This window comes from Spinacia oleracea, chromosome 3 (genome assembly GCF_020520425.1).
Source record: "Spinacia oleracea cultivar Varoflay chromosome 3, BTI_SOV_V1, whole genome shotgun sequence".
Classification (NCBI taxonomy): Eukaryota; Viridiplantae; Streptophyta; class Magnoliopsida; order Caryophyllales; family Amaranthaceae; genus Spinacia; species Spinacia oleracea.
In genome coordinates this window covers 108,358,181-108,370,701 of record NC_079489.1, presented here as the reverse complement: position 1 = coordinate 108,370,701, position 12,521 = coordinate 108,358,181, and the positions used below count along the sequence as shown (strand labels likewise).

General features: G+C 37.2%; 1 protein-coding gene across 2 annotated transcripts; it reads left to right on the top strand.

Moving 5' to 3' along the window:
* Positions 1 to 1,255: 1,255 nt before the first annotated feature.
* Positions 1,256 to 8,299, top strand: LOC130470460 (plant-specific TFIIB-related protein 1-like). 2 transcript variants are annotated; one of them, XM_056840643.1, is made up of 6 exons: positions 1,256 to 1,612; positions 1,736 to 2,014; positions 2,271 to 2,376; positions 3,094 to 3,252; positions 3,752 to 4,177; positions 8,053 to 8,299. In XM_056840643.1, exons 2-6 carry the CDS (start codon positions 2,010 to 2,012, stop codon positions 8,149 to 8,151), a joined length of 795 nt encoding a protein of 264 aa, XP_056696621.1. In that variant the 5' UTR covers positions 1,256 to 1,612; positions 1,736 to 2,009; the 3' UTR covers positions 8,152 to 8,299. The 2 variants fall into 2 exon arrangements, with proteins under 2 accessions (XP_056696621.1, XP_056696620.1); XM_056840642.1 differs by having other exon boundaries at positions 1,256 to 2,014.
* The last annotated feature ends 4,222 nt before the right edge of the window (positions 8,300 to 12,521 follow it).

Genomic DNA, 12,521 nt, shown 5'->3' with positions numbered 1-12,521 from the left:
GGCTTGTACCAAAGTCGACCCGAGTGGGGCAAACTTTTGGTCTCGGACCCATCTTCCAGGGCTTCTTCGGGCGGGAGTCTCTTCTACAGCATGGACTTCTTGGGCTTGGGATGTGTTACCCCGATTATAGGTGTTGTTTTTATATGTGCGTTTGCTTTGTATGGTTTTGGCGAGGTCGTCCCCGATCTTTATTCCCACATCATAAACTCTTTTGAAAGTGTCAAGTCCCAGGTACCTAAGGTGTTGTCTATAAGCCGGGTCCAGGTTGTCAATGAATTTTTGGACCAATTCTGTTTCGGGAGGCCTATTGATTAGCTGGGCCGCCTGGTCCCTCCATCTAGCAAAGTAGGTCGTGAAACCCTCATTTTTCTTTTGGAAGAGAACTTCCAGCTCGCGCATGGTGACTTGGAAATCCATGTTCGACGAGTATTGCTTGATGAAGACATTGACAAAGTCTTCCCAAGTGGGGAAGAGCTTAGGGTCCTGGTGATAGTACCATTTGAGTGGCACAGGTTCCAAGGACAAAGGAAAGGCAGGTAAATACATGGACTTGTCCACGCTTTTCAAGTTCATGGCATTCACAAAGCTCAGTAGATGATCACGGGGGTTGTCCGTGGCCTTGAACTTTGGTAAGTCAGATGAACTGAACTTTTCTGGTAGTTTGCCAGGAAAAGGTTCAGGATCGAGGGAGAAGTATTTGCTCCCCATGGTTTGCTGTAGGACCATTTTTTCAATCCTCTTCTCGTTATCGAGGTCATTTTTGGCTTGCGCAGCCGCTAAAGCTTCATTTTCCATTTTCAATTGGCCCATAAGTTGGGTCATTTGGACCATCTGGTCTCGCAAATCTTCGATGGACATGTTTGAAGGTGCGAATCGAGGTTGGGGAAGCGGAGATCCTTGAAATGAGGGACGACGGACGGAGCTTGGAGTCACTAAACCTGATGTTGGCGGTGTATCTTCGAGACGCACTAACCGTTGATTCCCTGATCGGCACCAAGTGGCAGGACCAGTCCTAGGCATAAGATAAGCTAAAGTTTAGGTTCCCAAAGTTTCAAGCATTACTTAGTCTAGACTTCAACTCTCTCTATTGGTTTTTCACTCTTTCTTTTGTTGGTACACTTTTTAGTTTTTTTTTCTTTTGGTCATTCTTTGGATTTTCGAAACACTTGCCCGTGTGACATTCATAATTGTTTGCATGTTCACTAGTAGAAAAAACCCCTGTTGCAGCCCCCTTGTTGCAGCGTACATGTATTAATACGCTTCAACAAGCAGTTGGTCAACGCGGGTCAAACCCTTTAAAGGGTTGTTGCAGCGTACAAATTAATTGTTCCCTGCAAAAACGTTTGTTGCAGCGTACGTTGTAAAAGCCCCCTGCAATAGCCCGTTACTGTTGCAGCGTACGTCCTAAAGCCCCCTGCAATAACACATTGTAAAAGTCTTTCGCTACAACCCAACCAGGTTTAGTTCAATTTAGACCAAATTAATTAAAAAAACTCTAGATCTAAAATTTCATACTCCCACCTCTCAACTCCCTTCTTCTTCCCTCAGCTTTACTGCGTCGCAATCAATGTAACTTCCTCGTCGGTGGTTCTCGCCTCCTCGCCAGTCGCCGGTGGGTCCTCTTTTCTCGCCTCCTCGTCAGTCGCCCTAGAGCTGAACTTAGAATTATTTCAATCTGAAAATTTTCAAAGCTTGCTCAAATTGACCTTCCCCCTTCTTCTTCTTCTTCCCTCAGATCTCCTCTACGGACCGGCAAACACCACACTCAGCGGCGGACGTGAGGGCATACCCAGACGACCACGCACACTTCTTTTTCTCTCTCCTCTCACCTATACCGGAAAATAAAACCCTAGAAGTCATGGGGATGTTCCCGTGTTTCAATTGCTCAATATTCTGACAAATTCGTTCCAAAGTTAGCAGGTCAAGGAGGTTTCAGAAGATTGGAGTTGGGGTTCCCATCTGCTGCAAAAGAAATTCATTGATTGATTTTGAGGAAAGAACAAGCGCAAATGAGGTATAATCTTGTTTGATTTGTTAAATTTATGCAATTATTGAAAACTTTGTTGGATTTTTTGTTTAAATATTATGGTAAATGTGGTTTGTAATAAATTTAATTAGTTGATTTACTTATGCATATGGTTCATGTAGTTAATTTCTTTGTTTAATTGATTGATGAATCTGAATTTGAGTTTGAATCTTCAGATTGTTGATGTGGCTTCTATTTTGGGGTTGGACCGTGATATTTCTGATCATGCTTTCCAGTTGTTTAGGGATTGTTCTTCTGCTACTTGTTTGAGGAATCGTAGTGTTGAAGCTCTTGCTACTGCTTGCCTTGTTCAGGCTATTCGTGAGGCCCAGGAGCCCCGTACCCTTCAGGTTTATCTCTTGTCCCTGATAACTGGAATTTTGTTTTAATTTACCTGAGGAGTCGTCAGTATTACACTGATTATTATAAGGGGCTCATTGGAGAAATATGTTATGTTACATTCTGAGTTCAGTTCTTCAATTAATGTGATATGTTGGGGGTTGGTTGGGACTTGGAAGTGTTTGTCTTGGTATAAAACTATAGTGAACATTTTGCAATTGCCTTTTCTGTTCTTGTTCTCCATTAATTAAGTTCTGAAAGACGATCCATTTATGAATTTCTGATTGCGGTTGTCTTTGCGAAATTGCACATGTTATCCATATTTATTTTCCTAATCAACTTCACACCTCTCCCTGTGAAACTAGTAATGAAAATGGAAATCCTACGAGTTCTAAAACTGAATACGATACGCTGACTTTTTTCTTAACAGTATGTTGTTCCTTTTGGGGTTCTTGTTCTGCTTAGATTGTGTCCCGAATGCTAAGCCATTTGCAAATTGCGCTTTTTTCTCATCCGTAACCACCTTTGCTTCATCTTTATGCCTAAACTACTAGTGCAAATTGCAAAATTAAACAATTTCCGAGTTTGAACTCTTTGAAAACTGAAAATGCTCATTGTATTTGCTAGTAATTGAGTGGGAATTGGTTTAAGATAAGTTGCATATGCGATAGAAAAGAACACTTGATTTTAAGGGCATCTGTAAATGGGTATCTTATTTCATGTAACAGGAAATCTCAATAGCGGCGAACCTCCCTCAGAAAGAGATTGGAAAGTATATCAAGATCCTGGGTGAAGCTCTACAACTCAGTCAACCAATTAATAGCAATTCTATAGCTGTACATATGCCTAGATTTTGCAACCTTCTCCAGCTTAATAAATCCGCTCTGGTACTTGAAAACTCCTGCTGATATTTGCTAATACGCATCGGTGGCTGATATAATATGTATACTTTTGGAAACTGGTAGGCATTTCACCCAGCTGATATGCTAATAAGAGTAAATTATGAAGAATCATAAAACTTCTGAGATACCATCTTTACATTGTAATATTTGCTCCTTTCCTGCTTTTGCTTCTTATAATTGAAGGATTTTCAACATTGATCTTGCTAGTTCAATGGACTTGAGTAACACATTTCATTATTTCAATATTTAATGCTGTTAAATCATCTGTTGGCTCATGGCTGTTGCATTATAATCAGAAATGGGGAAAGCTTGTTGCTTGTCAAAATTGCCTTGAATTGTGCTCCTCTGTTGCATTTTCGTCATTTATTTGGTGGCTATGTGATTGAGAACCATCACATTATTAAGTTTTCATTCCAGAGAAATTTATTTCCCTAGTTTTGACTCATTTCTACATCATATGACTTACTAGTTTGTTATGGAGTAGGAACTTGCAACTCACATTGGAGAAGTTGTGATAAACAAATGTTTCTGTACGCGTAGGAACCCTATAAGTATATCAGCTGCTGCTATTTATCTGGCCTGTCAACTAGAAGATAGACGCAAGACGCAGGCAGAAATTTGTAAGGTAACAGGTCTCACTGAGGTCACACTCAGAAAAGTCTATAAAGAGCTGCTTGAAAACTGGGATGATCTTCTACCGTCTAATTATACTCCAGTTGTCCCTCCTGAAAAGGCATTCCCAACTACTACTATAGCATCCGGCCGTTCTGTAACCCCTAGAGCCGAACCACCAGAAATTCCTACTTTAGACCGGGAGAGCAAGCAGCCCAAAACGAATCAGATTTCCGAGACAACTCACGTGGACAGGGTCAAGGGAGAGAATGACAGCAATACCCCCAGTACAAAAAAGGTATCCTCGTTATAGGACTCATTTTATTCTCATTGATTCGTTATAGGTCGTATTTACTTTTAACTAAAGAACCTAAGGACTATTTGATTCTTATTACATGATTAATATGCATAGCTTTAACTTTCTAAAACTCATTTGAATCTATTTATGCACATTTAAGGCTCATTGGATCGTTATAGATCATATTTAGAGCTAAAACGACATTTTCGCTCCCAACTTTGAACTAAAGATCCTAAGGACTCATTTTATTCTTATTACATGATTAATGTGCATAGTTTTAACATTCTAAAACTCATTCCAATCTATGTAAGCACATTTAAGGATAATTGGGTCGTTATAGGTCATATTTAGAGCTAAAATGACATTTCCGCTCCCCAACTTTGAACTAAAGAACCTAAGTACTCATTTTATTCTTATTACATGGTTAATATGCTTAGTTTGAAGTTTCGAAAACTCATTTCAATCTACTTATGCACATTTAAGGCTTGTTTGGTCGTTATAGGTCATATTTAGGCTAAAATGAGCATTTTCGCTCCCAAATTTTGAAAAAAAAACCTACGGACTCATTTTAAACTTACTAAGTGTTTTATATGCTTAGTTTTGACTTTCTAAGACTCATACCAATCTATTTATGCACATTTGAAGCTCATTGGGTCGTTATAGGTCATATTTAGCATAAAATGACATTTTCGCTCCCAACTTTGAACTAAAGAACTTAAGGACTTATTTTAAACTTATTACATGATTAGTATGTTTAGTTTTAAGTTTCCAAGACTTATTCCAATCTACTTATACACATTTAAGGCTTGTTTGGTCGTTATAGGACATATTTAGGCTAAAATGACATTTTCGCTCCCAACTATGAACCAAAGAACCTAAGGACTCATTTTAAACTTACTAAATGTTTTATATGCTTATTTTTAACTTTCTAGGACTCATTCCAATCCATTTATGCACATTTACGGCTCATTGTGTCGTTATAGGTCATATTTAGGCTAAAATGACATTTTCGCTCCCAACTTTGAACTTAAGAACCTAATGACTCATTTTAAACTTATTATATGATAAATATGCTTAGTTTTAAGTTTCTAAGACTTATTCTAATCTATTTATGCACATTTAATGCTTGTTTTATCGTTATAGGTCATATTTAGGCTAAAATGACATTTTCGCTCCCAACTTTGAACTTAAGAACCTAATAACTCATTTTAAACTTATTATATGATAAATATGCTTAGTTTTAAGTTTCTAAGACTTATTCTAATCTATTTATGCACATTTAATGCTTGTTTTATCGTTATAGGTCATATTTAGGATAAAATAAGGCATTTTCGATCCCAACTTTAAAATAAAGAACCTAAGGACTTATTTTAAACTTATTACATGATTAATATGCTTAGTTTTAAGTTTCTAAGACTTATTCTAACTACTTATACACATTTAAGGCTTGTTTGGTCGTTATAGGACATATTTAGGCTAAAATGACATTTTCGCTCCAAACTATGAACTAAAGAACCTAAGGACTCATTTTAAACTTACTAAATGTTTTATATGCTTAGTTTTGACTTTCTAGAACTCATTCCAATCCATTTATGCATATTTAAGGCTCATTGTGTCGTTATAGGTCATATTTAGGCTAAAATGCCATTTTCGCTCCCAACTTTGAACTTAAGAACCTAATGACTCATTTTAAACTTATTATATGATTAATATGCTTAGTTTTAAGTTTCTAAGACTTATTCTAATCTATTTATGCACATTTAATGCTTGTTTGATAGTTATAGGTCATATTTAGGCTAAAATGAGGCATTTTCGCTCCTAACTTTAAAATAAAGAACCTAAGCACTCATTTTAAACTTAATACATGTTTAATATGCATAATTTTAACTTTATAAGACTCGTTCCAATCTATTTATGCACCTTTAAGGCTCATTAGGTCGTTGTAGGTCAAATTTAGGCTAAAATGACATTTTCGCTCCCAACTATGAACTAAAGAACCTAAGGACTCATTTTAAACCTACTAAATGTTTTATATTCTAGTTTTATCTTTCTAGGACTCATTCCAATCCATTTATGCCCATTTAAGGCTCATTGTGTCGTTTTAGGTCATATTTAGGCTAAAATGACATTTTCGCTCCCAACTTTGAACTTAAGAACCTAAGGACTCATTTTTAAATTATTATATGATTAATAAGCTTAGTTTTGAGTTTCTAGGACTTATTCTAATCTACTTATACCCATTTAATGATTGTTTGATCGTTATAGGTCATATCTAGGCTAAAATAAGGCATTTTCGCCCCCAACTTTAAAATAAAGAACCTAAGGACTCATTTAAAACTTATTACATGTTTAATATGCATAATTTTAACGATCTAAGACTCGTTCCAATCTATTTATGCACCTATAGGCTCATTGGGTCGTTATAGGTCATATTTAGGCTAAAATGACATTTTCGCTCCCAACTTTGAACTAAAGAACCTAAGGACTCATTTTAAACTTACTAAATGTTTTATATGCTTATTTTTAACTTTCTAGGACTCATTTCAATCCATTTATGCACATTTAAGGCTCATTGTGTCGTTATAGGTCATATTTAGGCTAAAATGACATTTTCGCTCCCAACTTTGAACTTAAGAACCTAATGACTCGTTTTAAACTTATTATATGATAAATATGCTTAGTTTTAAGTTTCTAAGACTTATTCTAATCTACTTATACCCATTTAATGCTTGTTTGATAGTTATAGGTCATATTTAGGCTAAAATGAGGCATTTTCGCTCCTAACTTTAAAATAAAGAACCTAAGCACTCATTTTAAACTTAATACATGTTTAATATGCATAATTTTAACTTTATAAGACTCGTTCCAATCTATTTATGCACCTTTAAGGCTCATTAGGTCGTTGTAGGTCATATTTAGGCTAAAATGACATTTTCGCTCCCAACTATGAACTAAAGAACCTAAGGACTCATTTTAAACCTACTAAATGTTTTATATTCTAGTTTTAACTTTCTAGGACTTATTCCAATCCATTTATGCACATTTAAGGCTCATTGTGTCGTTATAGGTCATATTTAGGCCAAAATGACATTTTCGCTCCCAACTTTGAACTTAAGAACCTAATGACTCATTTTAAACTTATTATATGATAAATATGCTTAGTTTAAGTTTCTAAGACTTATTCTAATCTGTTTATGCACATTTAATGCTTGTTTGATAGTTATAGGTCATATTTAGGCTAAAATGAGGCATTTTCGCTCCTAACTTTAAAATAAAGAACCTAAGCACGCATTTTAAACTTAATACATGTTTAATATGCATAATTTTAACTTTATAAGACTCGTTCCAATCCATTTATGCATATTTAAGGCTCATTGTGTCGTTTTAGGTCATATTTAGGCTAAAATGACATTTTCGCTCCCAACTTTGAACTTAAGAACCGAAGGACTCATTTTTAAATTATTATATGATTAATAAGCTTAGTTTTGAGTTTCTAGAACTTATTCTAATCTACTTATACCCATTTAATGCTTGTTTGATCGTTATAGGTCATATCTAGGCTAAAATAAGGCATTTTCGCTCCCAACTTTAAAATAAAGAACCTAAGGACTCATTTAAAACTTATTACATGTTTAATATGCATAATTTTAACGATCTAAGACTCGTTCCAATCTATTTATGCACCTATAGGCTCATTGGGTCGTTATAGGTCATATTTAGGCTAAAATGACATTTTCGCTCCCAACTTTGAACTAAAGAACCTAAGGACTCATTTTAGACTATTAGGACATTGTCATTAGTTTCTTGAATGTTAAAATGTGATATTTAATTTGTATTTAATCTAATGTTTAATTTAAATTTCTGTTTTTGTAAAGGTCTACACTCCGAGGATTGCGCCTTATGCGAGGAATTTGATGTGGTTCGTGAGCAATGGGCTAAGTTTTTTACCAACAAGTATTTATTATTGGCTTTAGCGCGCTTGATCGAGTTGGTTTAGTTGTTATAGAATAAATTTTATATTAAAATGTATGTTTATGTTGAAATTGGAACATATATTTAAATGTAATATGTGCACTTTGGTTTTGGGATATATAGTATACAAAACTCCAGTTGTTGTTTTTATATTTGTTATACAGGTTGCGTTATTCTATTATTGTTTTGACAGGTTTCGATCTATATTTGGTGCAAGGCACTCTAGGTATCCCTAAACAAAATTAGAATTTTCCCGCCAAAAGTGCTTTTTTGCAGCGTACATATATGTTGTACGCTGCAACAAGGGAAAAAAATTTGGCAAAAATTCAGACTTGTTGCAGCGTACAAATAAATGTACGCTGCAAAAAATTGAGTAATTCAGACTTGTTGCAGCGTACAAATAAATGTACGCTGCAAAAAGTTGAGTCTTTTGCAGCGTACATATATATGTACGCTGCAACAAGTCCAAAATTTTGCCAATTTTTTGGCACTTGTTGCAGCGTACATCTAAAAGCCCGCTGCAACAAGTCTAAAATTTTGCCAATTTTTTGGCACTTGTTGCAGCGTACATCTAAAAGCCCGCTGCAACAAATCACTTTTTGCAGCGAACATTGTACGCTGCAACAAGTTCAGACTTGTTGCAGGCCCCCCAGTTGCAGCATACGATGTACGCTGCAACAGGGGTCTAAAAGCCCGCTGCAATAAGGGTTTTTTCTACTAGTGGTTCGATTTTTAGTGCCGAGCATTGTCGTCGTAGGAGGCCTAACGACGACGCAAAGAGTTATTAATTTTTTTCACGAGTCGCTTTTGAAATCGAGTGCTTTTCTTACGCCCTCGTAGCAATTCTTTTTACGAACATTTTTTGTGCTACGTATTTTCCTTTCGCGCGGGCACCGAGGCTGTTGCGCCTGACCAGAAGGCCAAGCAGCAACTTCAGCGCCCAGCGTCGGGCGTGAGAAATTCTGGCGCCCAGTCAGGGGCGTTGAAAATGCGTCCCTGGCTGGTTCTCGTTTTCTGTTTGCGTCTACTTTTGTTTATGCGACTTCGATTTGCGTGCTTGCCTAATAACGTCCTTTACGCGTTGCAGCGTTTGTGGGATTCGTTACAGGCCATCCCGAGCGTCGCTTATTTTTGTGGCGATCATTCGGGTTTGCGGAACACGTATTTCGGTATAACTCTTTGGCAAATTAGTCTATGAATGTTTGGGCAATTTTTAAGGTCGTTGGTTTTCTAGGATAGTTTGTCACACACAATCACATATTTCGCTACACATAACTAACATTCATCATGAGGCGATAATAACATGTCATGTAGTTTATGATAGGCTTCTATGGGTAGTTATTTGCGCCTGGCTTGGTACCGCTTCTATCGTAGATCCAACACATGCCCCGGTCGAGGTAGTGTCTTCAACAGACGAATTTCGCTCAAGAGGCCAACCCGCAAGTGCAAGCCAAGGGGGAATGCAGGCGAGAGGGACCTAATGGGCGAGCGATTGGGTTCGGGATAGGTGTACTACCTACACAAGTACCGAGTGGGCAACATGCGCGGCGTATGCACCCCCCTATTGGCGAAAAAAGGTATCCTTAGTCCCAACTCCCGAGGGAGCCGAGATTCGTTATGCTGTTCTGCCCGTTCACATTAATATGCTGATTTTCAAGTCATCCCAACTTGATGGGGAAATAAACGGGGGGTAGGATCGTTTCACCCTTCGGCTATTTTGATTACCTACAAGCACGAGTATTTCCTTCACTATCCCCAGTGGAGTCGCCACTGTGAGGGGGTCGAAAAAGCACGAGGCTAATGCGTGACCTCGTCCTTCGTGGGTGTGACGATTCTTTTTATTCAATCAAGTGTAATTGGATTTCCTGTGAGTTTACACCCAATTGACTAGTAATATAGGAGTCGCCATTCAGTTTTTAACGACAATGAGAAAAACTGACAAAACCCGGTTATCGTGACATAAAGGGAGTGCAATTATGTTTGACCACGACGACCGTAGGTTCCCTTGTGATCCCTGGTGTGGGGATCTCTCAACATACACCCGCAAGGTAGAGATTGAAGGTTCGGGGGACTGTAACTACCGAGAGGAGTACTCGCTCGTCGATAACTCCAGAGGTAGGATATCCTTACTAGCTCAGCATAAATAATTAAAGGGACATGCGTTAACTATTAAACTAATCTGAGTTGATTTTAGTAATATGCAACATATAATACTAGATCGATCGCGATTATCTGGTTTAAATAGCATTAAGGGACCTAGCATGATAATCCAATTTCCCAAAAATATTATATTTGTTAAGCGTGATAGAACAATCAGATTTAGTTGGTTTAACAGTTCATAAAAAGGGCGAGGAAAGCAATTAAATCATCGAAAAGGGACACATTACGACGCACCCTTGAGAGGTGCGTCACGGTTCTCAGAAAACTAACCACTTTGACTTTGCTATTTCTCCTTTTTATTTAACGAATCTCAAATTATGGGACAGGATACGTTATGTTCGATTTATGGATCGATTGCGACAGAACGCGTGAACAATTTCGCAGCGAGAGGCTTAGGCTAAGGGTTGGAGTCAATACTCAGAATATGAATTGTGTGTTGTGTGTTCCCCTTCACGTCGAACTTAAGGGTCTATTTATAGGAAAGAGTTTGTGGAAAGATAGAATTCCAGAGTTCTAATCCACGAAGAATTAGGAAAAAACACGTACCCAGGTAATTCCAGCGCCCAGGCCTGGGCGCCGAAGATTTCGGCGCCTAGAGCCAAGCGTTGAAAATAGGGTATGGGCTGTTTTCTTAGTCAGATTCGGATTCCTGAAATCCGTAGTGTTTGAGACTTAATCGAGTCTTTTAGTGCGCATCAATTTCATGACGGAATGCGTCTGGGCCCGTTACGAACTCTAAGCTCGTTAGGATTTTAATTAATACGTAACTCTTATTTCCGAATCATATTAGGAATAGGATTCTCGCAGTTTTCTATCTCATTTAGGATTTATGTTGGAGTGCAACACCTAATTCTGACAGGTTTCTATCTTTTATGACTTGCCACTTTTAACAGCTGCCCATTACGGCAGTTACTATTTTTAGCAGGTTTCCATAAATAGCAGGTTTCTATAAATAACAGGTTTCGGGTGAAACGAGAAGGGGAATTGAGATTCGTTATTTTTATAGGAGATGCGTTGTCAAGTGAAGATTTATGCTTTCATCATCGAACCTTTCCCTTTCGGGAATGGGGACAAAAGTAGGTGTCTACAGTGTCCACCAGTAGTTATCCTACAGTCAACTGACATTCGAGCAGGCCTAGCCCTTGAGTCTGTTCCTTTCTGTGACTTCCATGCCGCGAGCTTCTTCTTGTTGTGATTACTGTTTGGATGACGGAGCTTGTTCTTATGTAAAATTGGAGTGACGTCCGATAGTAATCCAACCCTGTCAATTGTGCATAGCTCATTTTTTCAGGGTTGAAATTTGTGAATAACCCCAGAAATTTTAGTTGCTGGGAAATCAGTATGTCAGACACAAACATTACATTGGAGTATTCACAAGTACACAATGCTGGTAATCATAAAAAACTCTTCTCGTTATAGCAGCTCTGACTTAACATGGGATACATCAACTGATCAACATGTGTAAGGAAGTATTCCTGTGATAAGACAACAATATCAGAAGCAATCCATCTGCATAGTTTTCATAAATAAACATGTAAGAGAAATTCATCACAAAACAGGCAAACTTTTTCAATGACTCCTAGAAACAGACTAATCAAAGTTCTAACTTCGATTATTAGATCTAACATCCTTCCGCTCAAGGTGTTTCATGATCAACATAGAAATTGAATAGAGTGGTGTAATAATGATTTCTTTGAAGCCTCCCCCCCATCTGTCTTTACAAGGAAGAAGCATCTATTTCTTCAATTTGCCTGTCAATCTTTGAAGTAAATCAGAAAATCTGAAAAACTTGTTACAATCAAATAGTTCAAAGTGGCAAAGGATCGAGCAAAGAGTCATTGACTTCCATCTCTCTACAATATGAAACAAACTATTAGAAAGAAATATATAGTCGGATGTCAAAGTAAAGGTTTTCAACTTAAAAGTAAATAAAACAATACAAAAAGTAAATGTAAATAAAAAACTAGAAAACACCGGTTATTGGATTATATGGGTTAAAGTTAGGGTTTTTCAATTAAAAGTAAATAAAATAATACAAAAAGTAAACACGAACTTACGTGGGATTCAAACTCACATCTTTTGATGCTCTACCACTTGAGCTAGTAGGCTAGTTGAATAAAGTAAAGTAAAAACCAAAAAAAGTAAATCGAAATAATTCAAAGTAAAGGTTTTCACATTAAAAGTAAATAAAAGAATACAAAAAGTAAAGATA

What these genes read in the sequence shown, in the direction of transcription:
- LOC130470460 (XM_056840643.1), top strand. An exon ending in AGGAGCCCCGTACCCTTCAG is followed by an intron (nt 2,377 to 3,093) that starts GTTTATCTCTTG and finishes TTCATGTAACAG; the next exon opens with GAAATCTCAATAGCGGCGAA. An exon ending in AGCTTAATAAATCCGCTCTG is followed by an intron (nt 3,253 to 3,751) that starts GTACTTGAAAAC and finishes GTTATGGAGTAG; the next exon opens with GAACTTGCAACTCACATTGG.